At 34.1% G+C, this 14409-nt stretch overlaps 1 protein-coding gene across 1 annotated transcript in view; it reads left to right on the plus strand.

Annotated features, from left to right (window-relative positions):
- The window catches only part of PJA2 (praja ring finger ubiquitin ligase 2), a 68806-nt gene that overhangs the window by 32848 nt on the left and 21549 nt on the right, over nt 1–14409 (plus strand). Inside the window, exons 5-6 of the mRNA XM_040447023.1 lie at nt 1402–1587; nt 13195–13380. Of these exons, the coding sequence (XP_040302957.1) occupies nt 1402–1587; nt 13195–13380 (372 nt within the window). The remainder of the gene's footprint in view (nt 1–1401; nt 1588–13194; nt 13381–14409) is intronic.

The following is a 14409-nucleotide window of genomic DNA, read 5'->3' on the forward strand; positions in this document are numbered from 1 at the left end:
GTGCTCTGTCTCTCTCAAAAATAAATAAACATTAAAAAAATTTTTTTAAATAAAATTGAGAGGTTTCATAGGCCAGGAAACTTCATTCAGAAAGTCTTTTTAAACTATTTTCTATGTTAAATTTTTATACTGGAGCAAGTATAGAACTGATTTATTTGATCTTAGATTGTTTTTTGGGTTAGAGAAAATTTTACAAAATATAAGCAATTGGGCTTCTATCCAACTGAAGGAACACCTTTTACTTGCTATGCCAGAGCTATGTAAAATTCCTTCTCAAGAATGTGACCTGCTGCCCATCATTTACTGACAATTGGAAGTTGATTTTTTTTTTTTTTTTTTTTTTACTTCTAACTCCTCAGAGCTTACATTACTGCCGCTTTTTCTTAATAGCATCTTGATCTCCTGGATTCATCTGTTCAGAGAAGGAGGAACTCATTATAGACTAGTTAATATATCAATAATATAACCATTAGTAATATATCATCATAAAGAAAAGGTAATTTCTTACCAATTATCACTTCTTTCAGAAACTAAAATTTATTAATTTTTTGTTTCTCAAAAATCAAGGCACAAAGGGAAGTTTTTAAGGGGATTCTTGACCAGAATGGTTGATACGGTTGGAAGGGGCATTTAAGATTTATTTTCACCATTAATAATATTTTAACCTTTGTAGTACAAGATGACTAGTACTTAAAGAGTCATTAAATGAAACCAAATTAACCAAAGTTAAATACAACCAAGTCATTTTCTGAGGTTCTTCATTAACCCTGTTATCATCCCTTTGGTTCCTTATCTAAATGTTCTCTTGAATTGAAATTTATTTTGTGTTCATAGTCCTACCAAAGGACTTCAGTAAAGATTTGTCTCTGCTGCTTTTTATGAATTTGAATTTCCTTTTAAAATCTTGTGTAAAAAAGGAAGGAAAAAACAGTTAAGCTTTTAAAAGATGGTAATAGAAATTTATTCATAGAGGATAGGATTTCCATTGTCAATATGTAATTAGAAAGTTGTTTTAGTCAGGTCAGATGAGTAATAAATCTATTATTATTTATTCCAGAGCATTTAATTTATGGTTGCCAAATTATATTTAAATTTTTATTTAGAAATATGTCTAATAAATGAAGAACCTCTAAGCAACATGGAATTACTTACTTTAGTGAAGAAAATCATAAATCGATAATTCTGTAACTTGCCATGTGCTATATTCATTTGAAAAAGTTACATTCTGCTGAATGTATTTATTTCTGTATTTATTTTAAAATATTTTTTAAATTGAATTAGCACCTGATGAATCGTGTGGCATCAGTCATCCATTCGATACCACGATGTCTTCAAATGGTAAATGCACATATAATGACGATTATAATGACAATTTATTTTCTTTCTATTCTGAATTTGCAGTTCAGAATGCAGTGATGGCGAGTGGTCTGCTTCTTTGCCTCATCGATTTTCTGGTACTGAGAAAGATCAGTCGTCAAGTGATGAAAGCTGGGAGACTTTGCCAGGAAAAGATGAGAATGAACCTGAACTACAGAGTGATAGCAGTGGTCCTGAAGAAGAAAACCAAGAATTATCTCTACAGGAAGGGTATGTTTTGTTTAACAGTGAAGTTTATTTATATGTATTGTACAAGAATGGTATACGTCACTTCCAAATGTTGGATATGCTGTTGATCCCATATACAAGCCCTATGTAGGACGAGTAAGTCCTGAGTTTTTTCATTATGTTTTTGGTGTTTTGTTTGTTTGTTTGTTTTAGTGTTTATTTTTCAGAAAGAGAGAGAGTGTGAGCGGGGGAGGGGCAGAGAGAGAGGGAGACAGAATCTGAGGCAGACTGCAGGCTCTGAGCTGTCAGCACAGAGCCTGACATGGGGCTTGAACCCACGAACCGTGAGATCAATGCACCCCAGTGCTTTTGGTGTTTTACAAAGAATAATTAAATTGAAAATTTTAGTAATTTAATTATCTTTTATTGAGATACAGTATACATTTCTACTTTGCTTTAAAGAAAATTAGGGCATTTAAAAGATTCTTTTGGTTGAGTTAGGCATGAGTTTAGAGCTGCCATTGCCAAACAATGGAGAAAGGGCAGCCTCAAGATGGAAATCAGTGATTTATTCACAGAAACAGAGAAAGTTACAAATGTTGAAGTTTTAATATTTGCCTAATCGCATTAGATGTTATTTCTGAAATCAGTGATTGATGGTAAACACCTTTGTCTTTTCTTGGTTTTAATCAGAATGCTCTACTACAGGGGTTGTCAAACTTACACTGTGAAGGGCTGGATGGTGTTTTCAGTTCATATGCCAGTGTCTATTGCAGCTACTCATCTCCAGTGTTGCAGCGTGAAAGTAGTCATAGACAGTATATAAATGAATGAGTGTGGCTGTCTTCCCGTAGAATTTTATTTATAAAAACAGGTGGCAGGCTGGAAATAACCCATGGGTTCACAACCCTTGCTCTAATATTTCCCAAGTAAGAATGATTCTGGCTTTTAGGTTGATTTTATACACACACACACAATTTGTTTTCTTCTAAATCACACTAAGGAAATATCCCCCGTTACTATTTTATAGGTTTCTAGCAAGAATGTTTGTTAAATTTTATTAAAGTTTTTTTAGTGTCAGTGGAAATGATTATCGTGATTTTTCACCTTTGACCTAATGATCATGAGGAATTATTTTATTATTAGATTTCCTAATAGCCACTTACCCTTGCTTCTTGACATAAACATGATCATATAGTCATGAAATGTTTGAGCTGCTGGATTCTGCTTGCTAATATTTGACATAGGATTTTTATGTTGAGATGCATATGTGCAGATTGTCTCATTTTTTGTCTCAAAAACAGTTTAATACTTGCTTTGCTAAAACAATGTGTGCTTTTTTTAAACTCTTTGATGTTTGGCTTATTTATTCCTTTAAAGGTTGTTTAAAAATTTAAACAGCTTATTCTTTTAAAGGTTGTTGGTATTGTGAAACCTTGGCTTTGTGTTTTCCGAGGTAGTTTGTCTTTGTTAATTTAAATTTTTTTTCCTGATAATTGGTTGGTTCTAATTTTTAGTCTCTCATGGAATCTATTTTGGTAAATGGGTTTTCTTAACTCTTTCAACTTGGACTAATGGTAAAGTTTGTTCTCAAAGGTTTAAGTTTCCAGCTTGAAATTAATTCTGTAAGAAATAAAATACATCAGAAAATCTGTAAAGAAAGTTTACAAACATAATTGATATTGACAGTGATTGAAATGGTGTTTATTTTTCTTTTGTGATTTTATGTTTGATCTTCTTGAATCACTATTAGTTTACTATTAGTAAATTTTTCATATATAATTTGTGATGTAATTATTCATTCAACATATATTTATTGAGCATTTAATATGTACCAAGCGTTGTGCTGGATCCCATGATTATATCCATGAACAAGACAAACTAAGATTCCCTCCTGAAGCTCACAATGTGGTGGGAGACGCAGATATTAAACAAAATACAAACATGCTAAATTATAAACTGCGATGGTTACGGTAAAGGAAAGCAAACTCTTGTGTCATAGAAGGTAACTGGTAGGGCCTACATTAGAGTGGCCAGGGGCTACTTATCTCAGGAACTGACTTTTGAGCTGGGCTCTAAAAGATGAGAATTAGTGGTTGAGGAAGCGCTCTCTAGGCGTAAGGAAAGGTAAGAGCAGAGATACTGAAAATGAAAAGGCTTGCCATGTATGAAGGTAGTGGGACTGAAGTGAATGAGTGAAAGGAAGAGTGACATGAGATGAGGTGCGTAGATACCAAACTATGCAGGATAGATAGCCTCTGGAATTTATTCATAGAGCAGGGAGATTTTAAGTGAAGAGTTAATTGCCACACATTTATATAAGATCACTCTAGTTGCTTTGTGGAGATTGAAGTACGAAAGAGGGGAAGGTTGGCCTAGGGTATTAGACTGGGGGATGGTAGTGAGGATTAAAAAAAGTAAACAAGTTTGAGCATGTTTTTGAGTGATCAATAATAAGGTAGATTGGGTGTGAGATGAGGGAGAGTGAGGAATCAGTTATGGCAGGTTTTTTTGGTTTGAGCCTTAGGTAGTTATTACTGTACTGACTGAGATGAGAAGGTGTGGGAGAGGAATGGGAAGTAAAAACTTTTTTTGAAAGTTTTAAGTGCTATTTAGACATACAGTGTAGATGGTAAGTAGACACTTTGATATTTAAGTTTAAAAGATCCTGGACTGTAATTAGATATAGATAGATATAGAGATATATAGAGATTGAGATAGAGATATATAGATATGTGATGTGGAGGTCATCAACTACTTGCATTGATACCCTACAGTAATAAAGCCCAGTAATTCATTTAAAAAAAATAGAAGTTGGGGTGCCTGGGTGGCTCGTTTGGTTGGGTGTCTAATGCTTGGTTTCTACTCAAGTCATGATCTCACGGTTCAGAAGATCAAGCCCCTCGTTGGGCTCTGCACTGACAGCACATAGCCTGCTTGGGATTCTCTCTCTTTCTCTCTCTCTCTCTGTCTCTTTCTCTGTCTGCTCCTCCCCTGCTCTTTCTCTCTCTCTCTCTCAAAATAAATACACTTAAAAAAAAAAAAAGTAAAAGTGAGGGGACAGAACTAAACAGTGGACAGCAATGGTATTTAAGTTGAAAGGGGGAAGATCAAAGTTGAATTATATTGTTTGGGAGAGGGTTCAAAGTTAACTTTTGACATAAGAATAAAGAGTATATGTACTAGAGACCTGTAGAGGAGGAAAAAAGGAATTAAGACATGGAAAAAGATATTTACAGTCAATCCAAATAAAAGTAAAGAAAGAGAAAAATCATTAAAACGGGGAAAAAAAAGAAATGGGTAAAAGTAATATGGAACAAGTCCTATAATAAATATAATTGCCTAATCTCTGCTTATAAAAATCAAAGCTTCAAATCAGTTGGAATTTTTTTAAGTTAAATGTGTTTTACAAAAGATGAACTTAAAGCATAGGTATACAGACTGAAAATAAAAGGATAGACAGTGGTATTTCAAGCAAATGCAAACTAAACAAAAATGGAACAGTTACATTAGCATTAGCAAAGTAGACTTCATTATTGACGAGAATGAGGGGTCAGTATGTAGTAAGTCCAGTTTACCAGTAAAATGTAACGGTTTTAAATTTGAATGCATCTAATAAAATAGACTCAAAATATGTAAGTCAAAATGTAACGAAACTAGAGAATATTGACAAATTTACTATCATTTTGGGAAACTTTTTAATACTTTTCTCAACTGCCTGTAATTCATGGATATAAGAACTTCATCTGTCTTTAGCAGATTTGAACAACTGATTTAAGCCTGGTTTAATGAACAGTCCAGTTTGTGGAATACACAAACACACAAAAACTGAGCATGGACTAGGCTGCAGAGCACAGGTTAACACATTTCAAAGAATCAATATCCTACAGACCAGAAAAAATATAAAGAATTTAAAAATGCATGCATTTAAAATTATTCATCCTTCTAAATTACCAGTAAGACAAAAAAGAAATTACAATTGAGGTCTAAAATGCTCATAACTTACCGGTTTTGAGAATGCCACCAATCAGAATTTGACGGATTGGAGTGAAATTGGTAAAGGGAAATTTATCTTTATAAAATACGTACATTAGAAAAGAAGAAAACTTGAAAACGGAGAAGCCATGCATTTAACTTAAAATGGAAAAGGAACATTAAAATAAGGAAAATAAGGGAATAAAAATTAGAATTAGGAAAGATAAGAGCAAAACTCAGTAAGTTAGAAAACAGGATAGAGAGGATCAAAGAAATCAGAAGGTGATACTTTGAAAAGATTAAGAAAAATAGGCAATCCACTGGATAGTGAACAAAAAAATAAAGGCAAGGCACAAATAGATAATACTGACATATAGAAGTGTATACAGCCATGAAGTGTATACAGCCACAAGTACATTAAAGATTGGATAGACTAAGAATAGTACGATGAACTTTGTAGCAGTAAATTTGAAAGCTTAGAAGAAATTGAGAAATGTTTAGAAAAATAGAATTCACCAAAACTTGTAGGAAGCCTGAATAATATTATACGTATTACAGATATGTAATTAGTAGTTTAAAATCTTACTGTGGAGAAAATACCTAATCCAGATGGTTTTAGAGCCAGATTCTCTTAAACTAAACTTTCAAGGATCCACTCTTCAAGATAATAGAAAAAGAACTATTTCTCCAAATCATTCTAAGGCCAGTATAACCCTAATACCAAAAGAGTATGTGAAGAAAATTATAAACCTATATCATTCATTAACATACATGTCAAAATCTCAAACAGAATTATTGGAAATCTGAATTTGTAAGTATATTCTTTACAGATAAAACTCAATTACCAATCTGTTTATTCCAGAAATGCAAAAGTGATTTAATGTAGAATACCTGTAAATGTAATTCACCACATTAGCAGAATACAGGAGAAAATTCATGTGATAGATTCTGTAGATACAGGAAAAAAAATCACTTAGTAATGTTCAAGACCTCATCGTGATAAAAACTCAGAAACTAAGATCAGAACAGTTGACCTGATAAAATGTATCTCCCAAAATAAATCAGTAGATATCATTTTTAGTAATGAAACATTAACTTCCACCCTCCCCCCGCCCCCCAAAATCAGGAGCAAGGCAAGGGTGTTGCTCATAGCACCATTTCAGTAGCCATTGTCGTGGAGATCTTGATGGGAATGGCATGATGGGAAAATAAAAGAAGAGGAACTGAAAATGAAAAGGAAAGAAACTAGTAGAATGTATTTATAGAATACAGAGTGTTAATGTGCAGGATATAAAGAATTCCTAGAAATCAGGAAGAAAAACTGATAGTCTAATTGCAAAATGTTCAAAAAATTGAGCAGATGATTCACTGAAGAGGAAATATTAATAAAAATATCAAAAGATACATAGATCATTAGTAAATTAAGATCACAAGGAGGTATCATTTTTTAGCTACCCATTGGATTAACAAACAGGAAATTTAACAATATCAGGTGTTTTGGAGGATATGAATGCTTGTTGAGATGTGAAGTAGGTCATATTAACTAAAATGATATAATAATTTTAACATTTTGCATCGTGCACTATCAGCAGTTCCACTTTTAGGTGTATACTCTGGAGAAACTTCCCCATGTGGCCCAGGAATTGTGTACAAGAGTGTTCATTGCAGTATTTTTCATGAAAGCTATGAACTGGATATTACGCAAATATTACTTAACAGGAGAAAAGTTAGTGGTGTATTCATACAGGGAGTGTTACACAGCAGTGGGAATGCATGAGCCCCACTTATATGCAAAACATGGATGAATCTTAGAGGTACAATATTGAATGAAAACAACCATTTCTAGAAAAATAATGTGTATAATCTCTGTTTCACGAAGTTTAAAAACAAGAAGTTAAATATCTTGTTTAAGTATACAAAACTAGTGAAAACTTCTTTCAGAAAACAATGGAATGATAAGAGCATTCGGATAGTACTTTTTTTCTGGGGGGGGGGGTGTGAAGTCAAAGGGATAGGATAGGTATGGGGCACAAGATGTATGCTAGTCAGTGATAATATTCTAGTTTCTGCTTTGGGTGGTGGGTTTATGGATATTCAATATAATGTACTTTATAACTTAAATCGATTATTTATCTTTTTCATTTGGGGAAAAGAACTCAAAAAATGAAGGGAATTGAAGGTGATAGAGTAGAGACAGTTATCATACCTAACTCTTTACAAAAGGAAGGAGCCATAGATAGATGCTGGGCCTAAGAAAATGTTGTCTTCACTTCGCTACACTGGACACGTGATTGTTTGCTTATAGAATGTTCCAGAGGAGAATAACTGACTAATAATTATAAGAAAGATAAAGTGAAGTCCTTGAGAAGATAAGGATTAGGCTCCATATCTCAAAGAGAGAACCTTTAGGAGGTGAGACTTGCAGTGTAATTAGTGGGAAGGTAGCAGGTAGGTACAAGTGTAGGTAAATCTGTAGGTTTGCTGGTGGGAAGAAAAGAGGCGTCTCTGGTGACTTCAGTGTCCTCATTGTTACTAGATATTGAGGATGGGGAGGATAGGAAGATTGTCAAATTGAAGGAAAGAAGAAAAGGTTGGAAATACGCTTTCAGAGAGGTAGACAACAAACTTACTAGGTAAACATTGAATAATTACTGGACAATATTGAATGTCCATTTAAAATTTGTGTTTTTGAATTTAAATTAATCATCACACGTACGTGTTTTTCTTTAAGTTTTTGCCACTGTTGTGTCAACTTTACAAACTTTTTAGGTAACTACTCTTAAAAATTTTTTTTAAAAATTTAATAAATATTTTGCCCTTCCTGTTAACACTGAATTTATTAGGATAAGGAAACATTTCTTCAAATTAGGTGCTGGGGTTCCATCTTTGTGACTGGATGACATGGAACCAGAGTACCATTGATTTTATAAGCTGTAATTCCCTTTGAGGCTTTTTTGATTCTTAATTAAAATTTCAGTTACTTTATTTATTTAAAAAAATTTTTTTTAATGTTTATTTTTGAGAGAGAGAGACAGAGTGCAAGTGAGGGAGGGGCAGAGAGAGAGGGAGAGACAGAATCCAAAGTCGGCTCCAGGCTCCAAGCTGTCTGCACAGAGCCTGATGCAGGGCTCGAACCTATGAATGGTGAGATAATGACCTGAGTGGAAGTCGGAGAATCAACTGACTCAGCAACCCAAGCACCCCTCAGTTACTTTCCTTTCTACTTTTTTTCATTACTATTTTGTGTTTATTTATTTATTTTGAGGGTGGGAAGAGGCAGAGAGAGAGGGAGACAGAATCCCAAGCAGGCTCTGTGCTGTCAGTGCAGAGCCCCGTGTGGGGCTTGAACTCATGAACCATGAGATCATGACCTGAGCTGAGGTCTGATGCTTAACCAACTGAACCACCCAGGTACCCTTCTTTCTGCTTTACCTCCAAGATAGGGGTTTGAAATCTTAACCATTTGCTATACAATTAGAATTATTAAAAATGAGCTTATACCTAAAGCTTAGCAATTTCTTACATGTGTCTTGAGTTATAAAATGAAAACTGGTTAATCGAATACCAGTTAATTAGGAATCTTAACCATGCTGTCCAGGATTTTTATAAAATTTCTTATAATATAGCTAGATTATTTTATGAAAGCCTCAGCTCTTTAAAATGTTGGCATTAACCCAAAGGTCTAAAATTTTGTGCTGCAAATAATGGATACTCAAATTGCTTATCATTTAGCTAAAGGAAACGACTCGGTTTTATGTGATTTGTCTGCCTTTCATTTTCTTCATTTCACAGAAAATTCTATGTTGCATGGTTATATGATAGCATATTCTAAAACTTTTTAATGAAAATTTCTTTAAAATATTCCATATTAATTTATTGTATATTTTGATAATTTTAATATTGCTATTCACATATTATTAAATTTAGTTTCTATTATTGAAGACTATGGATCTTTAATCATATATCGTAAAGGGAACTTCTGTCTGTTTGTCTGAAGCTTTGAGTTAAAAGTGTAGCCTGTAGTCAGGAGATTAGATGATGCTGATGGCTTTCTAAGATTTTCACCTACTGGGAGTAGGTTGTGGGGCTAAGTTAGGAAGCATTTTCAGTTTCTTCTCAGGGCAGCAGCATTGATTTCCTCCAGGCGGTGCTGAAAGTGCTCAGAAGGAAAGGACAACTTGGCAATTTCCCTTCGCAGTTGAAATACCTGTGACTTTAGTGGTGGTTGTGGCAGGCACAGGCTTCCACGTCTTCCATCTACTGGAATACTTTTTTGGAATTGACCATTGGAGACATGATTAGATAATATGTCTTTTTAAATCTCATAAATTACTGTGTAGCATGATAATGGCATCTTGTTAATATTTGAATTACCAAAATGATTCAGAAAGGACATTGAAGGTCTAAATTTTTGTGAATTTGTTGTTACACATGGTATGTCTGGTATATGTATAAATGTGTATGTATAAGGAGAGAGAAAGAAGACTGAGCTATTGCTTTAAATATTTCCAAGGTTTTTGAAGCATTTAAACTTACATTATAGTCTTATATTCCCATGGGGATATTTGTTTCTTTGGTTAGCTACAGAAAATAAAAGATTCTTTTGACATTATTGTTGAGAATCTTTTTTTTTTTTTTTTTTTTTTTTTAAAGAGCAGAATTCGTTTTGTTGTAATATCAAGCCAACTCTGGCCCAGCACAGTGCCACTCTTCTAGCCTGGTAAATTTTGTGTTAAGTGGTAAGAATTTATGTGAACTTTATGTAATAGGTTGAAAGCATGTACCATATGTGACTTATTTTCTATTTCTATAACTGTTATTATGAGTCATTATAGACAGAATCAAATGTTTAAGCAACATACGTAGCCAAGAATTGCTTATATAGTAAAAGTATTAATGACATGTTGTAAACTATTTATATTCATAATAATTTCTTTAGTTTTATTCTTCTTTGAATTAAAACCCAAAAATTAATATTTATTCTTATACTGAATCATTTTCACCAACATATTTGAGTTTTATGTTCTATATCTGAGTACAGAGTAGTAACTGACTTATTTGCTATCTGTATAATAGGAAAAAGAAGAGCATTTTTTTTGTAGGAGTACATCAGAAATAACAAAAGTTCCTAAGGGCTATTTCAGGCTTGATCTCCAAATTTTTTTTTTTTTTAAAGATTGTTTTTCAAGGATTTATTGGTAACATTTGCAACACAAATAGAGTACCTACTGTGTGCTAGGCACTTATTACAAGGGGTGAAGCTACGATGTTGAGAGACAGCACTGTGTGTGCCTTTGGAAAGCTCCCATCTAGGAGGACACAGATGAGTCACCAGAAGAGTTATAATACAGTATGGCACGTGTTCTCATAATGGTGTAAACAAAGAACTGTTGCTTAGAATTTTTACTTTGATTTTGAATTTTAAATCCATTTTGGGTTCAGTTTTTCACTGGACCTAATTATGATGCATGAAAGGAAAATATCCACCCACTTTATATAGTAGATATTAATTGCTTCTCGGCCTTTTGGCTGAGATCAAGTGTATAGTAGATATTAAACCTTCAACAAATTAAGCATATTTTATTCTAATTTCTCTGATTTTACTAGACAAGTGATACTGGATACTAAATCTTACAATCCTGTTATTTTGAGGTGTTGTTTAGGACCTGAGATTAAAGAAACAGTTATGGGTTTAGGTGTGTAGAGAGCTACAGTTTTTGTGTATGTAAAATGTGTTGATTCAGGGGCGCCTGGGTGGCTCAGTCAATTAAGTGTCTGATTCGACTCAGGTCACGATCTCACAGTTTGTGAATTTGAGCCCCGCATCAGGCTCTGTGCTGTCAGCTTGGATCCTGGAACCCACTTCAGATTCTGTCTCTCTCTCTGTCCTTTCTCTGTCTGTTCTCTGTCTCTCTCTCTCAAAAATAAATAACCATTAAAAAATTTTTTTTAAATGTGTTCTTATATGTGGATATCATCTACATCTCTTGCATAAATGTTTTTATCTCCAAAGTTAAATTTGCATGTTAGAATGAATAAAATTCTAATTAGACCTGCTTTTGAAATATGTAAGCTATTTTATAACATTATTTTTCTTCTTAAAACCCAGAGTAAAATTCAGCTTTGCCAAAACAATGCTGTCATATTTAACTTCCTTTTGATATACTTTGATATACTATTTCTGTTAAATACAAAAAATAAGAAAATGCTACCAGTATGTCTTATTTATAAATTCATAGAGTACCTTTTGTCCAGTCATTGAAGCCTTGACTTTTGTTTCTCATGTATTACAAAGAGTTACTTTTTTTTTTCAACATTTATTTATTTTTGGGACAGAGAGAGACAGAGCATGAACGGGGGAGGGGCAGAGAGAGAGGGAGACACAGAATCCGAAACAGGCTCCAGGCTCTGAGCTGTCAGCCCAGAGCCCGACGCGGGGCTCGAACTCACGGACCGCGAGATCGTGACCTGGCTGAAGTCGGACGCTTTACCGACTGCGCCACCCAGGCGCCCCGCAAAGAGTTATTTTCAATTTGATCTTTGTGTTCAAAGTTTTGGTGTTTTAACTCTACTGTGTAAGTTGTATGAGTTAACAATCTTGTCTATGGCCTCTAGATTTTGCATCATGCATACAATGACACAGATTTTTGTAAAAATTTCTCATGATTCTTGAGAATCATGTACTTACATTGTTTTAGAAATGGTGGTGGGGTGCACATGCATTTTTAAAATATGGATTTGGAGTTTGTTAAAGGGTAAATAATGACATAGAGATTTAACTTCCTTCCATCCAGATGAATACTCAGTTGTCCTGATACCATTTATGGAATAATTTTTTTCTCATGTTTTGAAATGCTTCTTTTTTCTCTTCCTTGTACCATTTGTCTGTCCCTGTTCCTGTGACCTTATTGTTTTCTAGTGGGAGAAAGACTAACAATAAACGAGTAAGAAAATGACAAGTAGAAGTAATTTCTGTAATGAAAATAAACAGTTATGTGGTAGTGACCAGACAGCTCCTTAAAATGAGTTGTCAAGACCACGCATTCTGAGGAGCTGCCATTAACTCTGACCTGAATATCAAGAAGGGAATAGCTGTGCAAAAATCTGGTGAAAGAACATTTCAGGTAGAGGAAATGCCCCGAGGTGGAAATGATCTCTATGTGTTCCACAGGTAGAAAGAATTATAGGAAATAGAATAAATAGGGGGAAGAGTGGTGAGAGGTAACAATTGGAGAAGAGGGCTAAGGAGAAAGCATGTATGATGTAGGGATTTGTAGGCCAGGCTGAGGAATTTTGATTTTATTTGAACTGTGAAGGGAAACTACTCAAGAGCACTGTTTTAAAATTAAAGTTGTCTAGAATGAACTTCTCTTATTTTTCTTCTGCACAAAGAGGAAGTATAGGAGCATAGGTAATTTGTATATCAAATAAATAGGTTCTTATGTAACTGGGAGCTATTTCTACATACATATGACCCTATAACAAATTTGCTTCCCTTTTAAATAACTTTACAGTTAAAGAAAGCAGACTTTTAGAATCATGTAAGTACCAAGAGTTTAGAACTTAAAGAATAAAGAATCTGTTTGCACTAAATATTTAGAACTGTTTTAGAGAACAATTTTATGATGTGTTCTAAAATAATGTTTTTTTCTTCCCTTAAAATGTTTGTATTAGGGAACAGACATCCTTGGAAGAGGGAGAAATTCCTTGGTTACAGTACAATGAAGTCAATGAAAGCAGCAGTGATGAGGGAAATGAGCCTGCCAATGAATTTGCACAGCCAGAAGCTTTCATGCTGGATGGTAACAATAACCTTGAGGATGACTCCAGTGTGAGTGAAGACTTAGATGTGGACTGGAGGTATGTAGCAGTGTTATTACCATGGTTAATTGTTCACTGAGTAGAATTCGTTCATGATTCTAAATTATGAAAACTGAATCTCTGATCTCTCAAAAGTGTTTTTTTCCCATCTTGTTAGTCTTCCTCTCCTTCAGAGCTCATTCTGGATGTCACTTCCTACATGGACTCCTTCCTACTACTCCAGGCAGTGACCTCTTTTCCTCTTTGACCTTTGGCTCTCTTGAAGCCCACCTTATATCCTGGTTATTTATAAACTCATGGTTTGAGGTTTCCAACCTGTAAGTTTAGCTCTTTATGGTAAATACAGCACTTGGTGTAATCCTTTAAAAAAAAAAAAAGAAGAGTAATAAATACTACTTGAGGAATTTCAAAACATGTGATTAAATCAGAAGAATCATAAGAATGTAGTTATCCTTCTCTGTATGCAAAATATGGAAAATGACAATTATATCTTCCCAGAGATGCTGAAAGTATTCAGTTTATGCTGACAAAGAGTAATGAGCTTCAGGGAAAAGCAGCATCTCACAATTAAGTGGATTATTGAATTGTTAGGTCTCATGATATAAAGGTCAAAATTTAACTGTTTTGGCTTATAGTTAGATTTATCTTTCAAACATGCAGTCGGCCTCTGGAAGTAGCTGGTTATTGAGATGTAGAAAGGATATATGGTTCAACGGATCTCTTGTTACTTTTTCTGGAGAAAATAATGGCTTGGTACTACTTTTGTTTCCATGTCTACCCAGAAATATTTTTAAGAATTTGTTTTGGTTTTCCAGCTAAAATTCCATTACAGAAAATAGAGAAAGATAAAGAAAAACTCATTTATATCACCTGTAACTCTGCAGATTTCTAGAAGTTATGATTTTGAGTTTCTTTCCGTGTGTCTAGCTACCTTGTGCTTCTCCAAATTGTTCCAGATATGAAACTCAGCATCTCATTGAAATCCTCCTTACTGTTTCCTATTCTCACTCCCTGGGGGGGAGCAAATTAGATGTGCGAAGCAGACTTTCATTGCCCATTTGTGGAAGG

The sequence above is a fragment of the Herpailurus yagouaroundi genome, unplaced genomic scaffold, assembly GCF_014898765.1.
Source record: "Herpailurus yagouaroundi ecotype Mexico unplaced genomic scaffold, PumYag 29, whole genome shotgun sequence".
Lineage (NCBI taxonomy): Eukaryota > Metazoa > Chordata > Mammalia > Carnivora > Felidae > Herpailurus > Herpailurus yagouaroundi.